This window comes from Miniopterus natalensis, chromosome 12 (genome assembly GCF_054644295.1).
Source record: "Miniopterus natalensis isolate mMinNat1 chromosome 12, mMinNat1.hap1, whole genome shotgun sequence".
NCBI lineage: Eukaryota > Metazoa > Chordata > Mammalia > Chiroptera > Miniopteridae > Miniopterus > Miniopterus natalensis.
The window spans coordinates 47,015,615-47,023,235 of NC_142092.1; the positions used below are offsets into that span (position 1 = coordinate 47,015,615).

The 7,621-nt window shown below is 55.9% G+C and overlaps 1 protein-coding gene across 1 annotated transcript; it reads right to left on the reverse strand.

Annotated features, from left to right (window-relative positions):
* Nucleotides 1–6,600, reverse strand: MYORG (myogenesis regulating glycosidase). The gene is made up of 2 exons (XM_016222815.2): nt 6,428–6,600; nt 1–3,066 (listed from the first exon to the last, which is right to left on the reverse strand). The coding sequence occupies exon 2, from the start codon at nt 2,990–2,992 to the stop codon at nt 848–850; it is 2,145 nt and encodes a 714-aa protein (XP_016078301.1). The 5' UTR covers nt 2,993–3,066; nt 6,428–6,600; the 3' UTR covers nt 1–847.
* Nucleotides 6,601–7,621: the final 1,021 nt, after the last annotated feature.

A 7,621-nucleotide genomic window follows, 5' to 3' on the forward strand; every position in this document is an offset into this window, starting at 1 on the left:
CTCACACACACACACACACACACACACACACACACACGCACACACACACAGAGTCTTGGGTTAAGGCACCAAGTCTAGCTTGCATGGTCTTGCAAGTCTTTTCCCATCAGGCAGTGCTGAGCACACGTGTACACAGGGCTGAGCGCACATGTATACACAGATGGGTTAGTGTAGTGTTAGGAGTCTCTGCGCAAAGGAGAGACGATGATGATGGCGCCATGATGATGATGATGATGGTGCCATGCTGAACCAAGTCCTCCTGTCTTCTGGGAGGGAACCTCCTGCCTCCTTGTGAGTTGGCCAAGCACCCCAATCTCTTCTCGGCAGCTGGGGTGGGACCAGGTCAGTCACAGCTCAGGCCAGTGCTGAGAACTCAGGGCCTGGCTTCCAACTCCAAGGATATACCCTGTCTAAGTGTGGCAAGGGGCTACTTTGGGACCTGAAAGAAGACCAAGTCCCCGCTTCAGAAGGACAAGATGGTCACTCAGGACAGGATGGAGAGTGAGGTTTCTCTTTGTGCTTTTAAAACCCAACCATGTGTAACAGGAACTGACCTTTTCGCTCTGAACTCACTCACCCCCAACCCAGAGAAAAGGTTTCTGCAGACTGGGGTGAGTCTGGGAGAAAAGGGCCTGTTAGGATTGTGCCTAAGAGTGGGAGGTGGCTTCACTGCCCCCTCCCCTGACCCTACGGGGGAACTGGGTGGAGCATATTTATGTTACCACCCACTTAGTGGGTGGTACAGAGACAGGGACTTCCTGGGGACAGGCGGGGTGGTTGAGGGAAGGTAAAAGGCCTGCATAAAGCCTGGGTTTAGAGATGTGGGGTTGCTGGGTCCTGGGCTGGGTCAGGATGCCCAGATGAAGTAGGCAACCTCGTCCAGGTCAACGGGATAATCGGTGAGCAGCACTGGGGTCTTGTCAAAAAGCTCACCCTTATAGCTGCGCCACTTGCCCGCGGGCAGGTAGACATCGCGCTCCTGCTTCCCAGGCTCCAGCACCGGCGCCACTAGCAGCGTGTCCCCGATGAGGAACTGCGAGTCGATGCGGTGAGCTGTCTCATCGCCCGGCGCGATCCACCAGAGGGGGCGCACGATGGGGTCGCCCGTGTCGGTGACCTCACCGGCCAGCTCAAGCAATAGCGGTGCCACGAGCGAGGCCCTCAGTGCGGCGAACTTGTGCGCGATGGACACCACTTCAGCGTCGTATTGCCAGGGTGGGACTGAAAATTGCATCGCGGGCATGAAAGCGGCCACCTCCAGCCAGCGCACGTAGAGCTCGCGCTCCGGCACCTTGCCGCCGCCGGCGGTGCGCTCGGGCACCACGTTGCCACCCACCATGTCCGGCAGGATGAACGGGTAGCCCAGCATGCTGACGGTGAGCACAGCGGGGATGAGCGAGCGCAGCCCCAGGTCGTAGCCCCACACCGAGTCCCGGTCCACCAGGCGGAAGAAGCAGGAGATGTTCTGTGACTGGTAGCCCACGCGGACCTCAGCCAGAGAGAAGAAAGGAAGCGCCATCTCAGTGTAGCGCCGGCTCCATATGTTGGGGTCCGGCAGCGACCTGTAGGTGCTGAAGTCCCGCGGCAAATAGCTGACCTCACCCGCGTCGAACTTAAAGGAGGCCACGTCGTAGCGCGAGCGCAACCGCCGCAGGTGCCCCTGGAACCAGTCGCGGGCCTCCGGGCGCGTGAAGTCCAGCACCGCACCGATGCCGTTCCACCAGCGCACCAGCGCCGGCAGCCGGCCCGTGGGTTCACGCACGAACAGCTCTCGCTCCACGCCCTCGCCAAAGGACGATGAATTGTAGTTGACAAATGGGTGCACCCAGAGCGTGACTTGAAATCCAGCATCGCGCAGGCGGCGGAACATGTCACTGGCGTTGGGGAACTTGACCTCGTCGAAGTCGAAGTCACCATAAGCAGGCGTGTACATGTCGTCGATTTCCAGGTGGCTACTGTTGAAGCGGTGCTGTAGGATCTGTTGGGCGAAACGCTGCACCTTGTCCTGGTCCACCGCGCGCCCATACAGCACCCATGTGGACCAGATGGGGTCCCGGAAAGTCTCGGGTGCTGGCACCCTCGACGGCTTGTTGAAATAGCGCCGTACCATGTACTTGTGGATGGAGGTGACATCTGAGCCAACGCACACGCGGTAGCTGAGCTCCAGAGCAGCGGCAAGGCCGGCGGGGGGCTTGAAGGGCGTGTTGTCGTAGCGAGCCTGCAGCCGCAGCGAGCGCTCTGTGCTGTTCCAGCCCAGGTGGAAGGGCACCGAGTCGTTGACCTTGATGGCAGCCGCCCGCGAGGACAGCCAGTAGCGCTCGAGGATGCCTCCGAATGCTGCGTCGGAGGAGTACACGTCGCTGGTGACGAAGGGCTGCGGCTCCAGCTGGCCTTCCAGCCGGATGGGCCAGTGCTGGGTTCTCATCTCAGCGCCGCCGTACCAGTGCGCCGCCGCGTCCCCCAGGAACATGGCATGCTCCACGGCGCGCCCCGGGGCCGCCTCCTCCCAGCGCACGCGGTAGCACATGACTGTGTCCTTGGGTCGCACCGTCTGGATGAAGAAGTGTAGCGGGCGCCCATCTGCCGTGCGAGAGCAGCCCAGCCGGGCGCCGTCGCGGCTGCAGGAGTCGAGGTCCAGGGCGCCAGAACGGAAGGCCAGGCGGAAGACCTGCTCGCCCTTCTGGTTGCGGATGGAGAAACCTCCGCGGTTAAGGTCCAGCAGCTCGGCGCGCAGACGTTCCGCTTTGCGCAGAGAGGCGCTGTAGTAGCACCAGGCCACCACCGCGGCCAACACCAGCAGCAGCCCCAGCACTGCTGAGCCCAGCAGCGGCTTCACCTCTTTTGATGGCTTAGGCTTGACAGGTGAGAAGTTGTCAGGCAGGAAGGTGTACATGGCTGTGGCCGAGGCAGCCTCAGGGCTCTTACGGCCTGTGTCACGCCCAGGGCGTCGGCGGGGGTAGGCCTGGCTCTTCTCCGGCGAATTTTGGGGCATCAGCCCTCCAATTAAGGAAGGAGCGGGCAGTGGGGCCACCTGACAAAGCCCATCTGAACCTGGCCTGCCAGAGTCTGGAAGGGGAAGAGAGATGTGGAACTGACCTCATTCCATAGTATTTCCATTTGCTTCAGCAAGAAAGAAGAGGTGTATACTTTGGGAAGGTGTATTCTGGGACATAAAGGTTTAAGAAATGGCAAAGGTGAGACTTACCAGGACAATCTGTGTCTTATCCTTTCTCACGGGCTCTAATGCTTGCTGGAATTAGTCAGGACGGGATGGGGGTGGGGGGATGGGGGGGGAGAGAAATGACATGCATCCCATTTTTGTGGGGAAGAAACAATCCAGACAGGGTCAGGGAGCTGTCCAGATCACAGAATATCAGACCTCCTGGGATCACACATGGGGGCAGTTCAAGCAGAAGGGAAGGGGAGAGATCTGGCGAGGACCTAGTTTCTAGAGATGTGGCCATGGTGGGAGGGGAAAAGCATAATTCGGTCTGTTCCTTGAGACCTTTAATAGGGCAGTAGGATGAGTTCCCTTGTCCCCAGAAGGGAGAGGAGAGAGCAAGGAGGAATAGCTCAGGCATGGAATTTAATCAGAAACCAGATTAAATCTGGAGATTAGATTAGTCCTAGGGCTTAGTTTGGAGGGAGGCAGGGTTGGGTTCAGACATTAGGGCTGGGGTCAGGAGCCTGGCCCGAAGGCCATGGTAGCTGACTTCTCAGATCTTTGTTCTCAAATTCCACCCTGCTTTCAGCCACTGTTCACCAATCCATTTCCCTGCCCACCTTCCTGCTCTGCTCCCAGCACCGCATCTGTGGGCCAGCTACCACCAGCTTTGTCTCTGCCACTCACCCACTGTCCTGCGGCCCCTTCCCTAGTTTTGAACACTGTCTCTTCTCCCCTATGTTATTTCAACACTTCCCCTATAGACCTCCCTGAACTCAACTTCTTTCCCCCAATGCCTTCGGCTTATAGTAACCATAGTGATCCTTCTAAAGAACTTATCAGGCCCTGGCTGTTGTAGCTCAGTTGGTTGGAGCATCGTCCAGTGCATCAGGTGGTTGCAGGCTGGATTCCTGGCCACGGCACATGCCTAGGTTGCGGGTTTGATCCCTCAGTCGGGGCACATATGGGATGCAAACGATTGATGTTTCATTCTCACATCGATGTTTTTCTCTCTCCCTCTCCCTTCCTCTCTCTCTAAAATCAATAAAAGCATGTCCTCAGGTGAGGATTAAAAAAAAAAAAAAAAAAGATCAGACCACATCTTTTCCTAGAGAGCTTCTCATGACCCCTGTGATGAAGTCAAGAAGCATAAGCTTTGCAACTGAGGCTCAAGGCATGATGTGGTTGCATCTCATTACATGTCCAGCCAGGCCTATCCTATGACTACCAAGCTCATTTCTTCCCCAACCTAAATACTTCAGACCACCCACTTTAGGAGATTCCACCTGCCTACCTTGGGCCAATGTCTCTCCCCAACCTACCAACTCTCCAGGGATCACCTTCCCCCCCCCCCCCCCCCCCGTCAATACACACACTACACACATATACTCTTACACACTGTATTTTAACTTCCACATATGGGAAGTGAAACGTAGACTTGTGTGTGGGGGGGGTGTTGCAATCTGCTGCTCAAGGCTACTGAACCTTCCTTATTTAGCCCTCAGGGCAAAGTCCAACAAAGAACTAGCCCTAGCCAGGTGCATACACAGACAAACACAGAGGAGAAAGGAGAGGGAGACTGGCAAACAGTAATTAGTCTCCTCCCAGATGCCAGTGTCTGTTTCTAAGTCCCCCACAACTTCCCGGGAGATGCCAAAGCTGTTCAGAATCTTTATCTCCCCCACCTCTCCCATGAAGAGACTATCAAGAATGCCAGGTACATATCAGAATATTGATCCCAGATGTCAATATATGGCTCCCCACATGGCCCCTCCCCAAGGTGCTATCTCAGGGCCTCATTCTCTGTGCTTTTTGCCCCCCATTCCTTAAGCTGGTCAGTTCTGGTTGGTCAGGAACAGCCTTTTATTCCCTTCCTCTCAGCCCACATAACTTAGCTTTCAAACTCTCCACCCCAGTATGGGCTCCCCTTCCTGTAGGTAGGGGTTAGAAAAGTTCTCTTGGGAAATGCAGGTAGTAATTTTTAGCTGATGCCCTCAAGCTAAACAGAACCCAAAGAAGGCTTAGATGGCCCAGGCCAGAGCTGCTATGCATTTATATTCATTCATTCAAGACAACCAAGACCCCATTTTGGGCACTAAGGTAATAAGATGGAAAGGCCCATAGCTGAATAGGACCCCTCATTCTCAAACTTTCATATTAAATGAGACCATCTCCTGACCCCTGGAGGCATAGAGAGGCCACCGAGGTGACCTCAGAAGCCTTTTCCAACACTTAATTTCTGAGAGTCTTAACTTTCTAGGATTTGGAGGTTCTTTAATGAAGAACAGGAGCCCACAGGCCTGAGCACCCACTCCATGCAGGCCCAGTGCTGGTCTCCCAAATGCCATGACAGCGTCCATCCCAACAATAATGCTGAAAAGAGGCATAGCTACAGTGCCTATTGTACAGATGAGGAAACAGTGGCCCAATCAGAAAAAGGAACTTGTTTGAAGTCACCCAAGTAGCAAGGTTGACTGAATCCAAAAAGCCAAAGTAATCCTCCACAGCCTAAGTTTTAGGAGATGGGAGATAATGGTCTGACCGGCTGTCTGAATACAGCAGAGGAAAGGAGCTTTGTGGTCAAGAGGCTGGGACAGGCTTCCATCAAGTGGGTGTGGGCATGGGGAGGCCTGTTTTTCCAAGGGCTGGCGCTGCTGCTTGCTACAGGAAGGACTCTTGGGGGTGGGAAATGGGGAATTTTAATAGCATCTGGTACCGGGGCTGTGGGGAAGAACAGTGGTTCTGGTGTTAAAGGCGTCTCTACAAACTCCTGTAACCTGCCGCCTCCACCATCAGACCCACCACAGGCTAATGCTGACAGGTGGGGTCAGCCCTAGCCAAGACTTCTCCCCACTTAGTTGGGTCAACCTCAATCTTGGTTGCCAGCCCCTCGTCGGATATGAAGAGCAGGGCCCTGACCGGCCAAATTGAGGGGAGGCCATCCCAAGCTGAGTCGTTTGCCGATCACAATTCCCAGGGGAATGTGTGGAAATGTCAAAGGCAACTCGATCCGGCCCAATTCCCGGCTCAGCGGCGGGATCCAGGGGGATCGAGTGACTGCGCCTACATTCTAGAATACCCCACCCCCACCCCCAGTGACCCGCCTAACAGTTGCAAAGTCCAAAGGGACAGACTGAGGTCAAGGGGCCTGTCCTCCCACGGCGACTCAGGTGTTCAGGCTCTCCCCACCAACTCAGCAGTAGGAGTGAAAGTTAAGGAAGTGTGCTCCCTCAGACCCCCCCAAGCCCCTCCCCCTGGACTTACTCACGGCAGTGACCCCAAAAGTGGGGGTGAAGGTTGGCTCCTGCAGATCTCCACGCTAGCCAGAGTTCAGCTGCCACCACGCAGCGCGGAGCGCTGCCTTGTTGGGGACAGCTAAGGCCCCGCCCTCTGGCTGCTTGGCCACGCCCAGGTCTTTTGGTCTTGCCCGGAGCCTGGAGTTCAGCCCCGCCCCTGGCGTCCCACCCCTCCTCCCACATTGTCACGCGGACCTGAGGCCCAGCTCTTTGACCCCCACTTTCCACCTATGGCTCTGTGCTTAGCTCCAGGCATCTCAGGCGAGCTGCAAGCCCGGTGTCTCCCGGCCCCGCCCCCGCCTGCAGGCCCGCCCCTGCCAGGGCGTTGCTCACCCGCTTGCGGGCGGGGCTCTGCTCCAGATCTGCTGGGAAATGTAGTTTTGGAGGAAGGAGCCGCTGTAGAATGTTAGGGTTCTCGTACCCCCAGGCTAAATTTAGGATATGTATGAGAAGGAGCGAGCCGCAGGGTAAAGGGGCAGGGCTGACTCTTGGGATCCCTTCCCCTCCAGATTTGGGCAGGTGGGGGCCATTTCGGTATAACGCTGTTGCTAGCTCTCCCACATGGAAAAAGAGTAGTGGAATTACGGGAAAATCTCAGCGGCTCAGTATAAGGTGAATCCAATCAAGGACCCCACGGAGGGATCTTGGTTTCACCAGCAGGGAGGCCCAAACTTTCGGAGACCAGCAGCATCCAAGATCAGGAACCTAGAAGACTGCCTTCCCCTGGGTATTTTGCAGCGTCCTCCCATTCCCTAGTGACAGGCATTCCTGTGCTGCGAGGAAGTGGGCGTGACCCGCCATACCCCTGCCCCGAAGAGGAGTGGGGTGCAAAAAGACTGAAGATCCCAGAGATCCCAGAGCACCCTTTGCTCCCAGAGGGACATAGAAACAGGGCTCTGTTTTGTAATTTGAAATTTCTTGGTCACGAAACCCTCCGAAAATTGTTTTGGACCCCTTGACTTGGGTTGAGGAGGACAGCAAGGTATATGAACATAGGCTTTTGGGGGGCTGTAAAGAAGACTCCCGGAGTAGAGATAAAGAGCTTTGGATATAGGGACAGGGCTCTGATTGCAGAATGGAGGAATCTGAATCTACTGAGCTGCTGGGGCGAGGAGCATCTAAGTTCGGGTGTTATTGGCAGAATATTCGCTGGAGGGCCCTT

Excerpts from the sequence above, each read along its gene's own strand:
- MYORG (XM_016222815.2), bottom strand. The coding sequence starts at position 2,992 with ATGCCCCAAAATTCGCCGGAGAAGAGCCAGGCCTACCCCCGCCGACGC.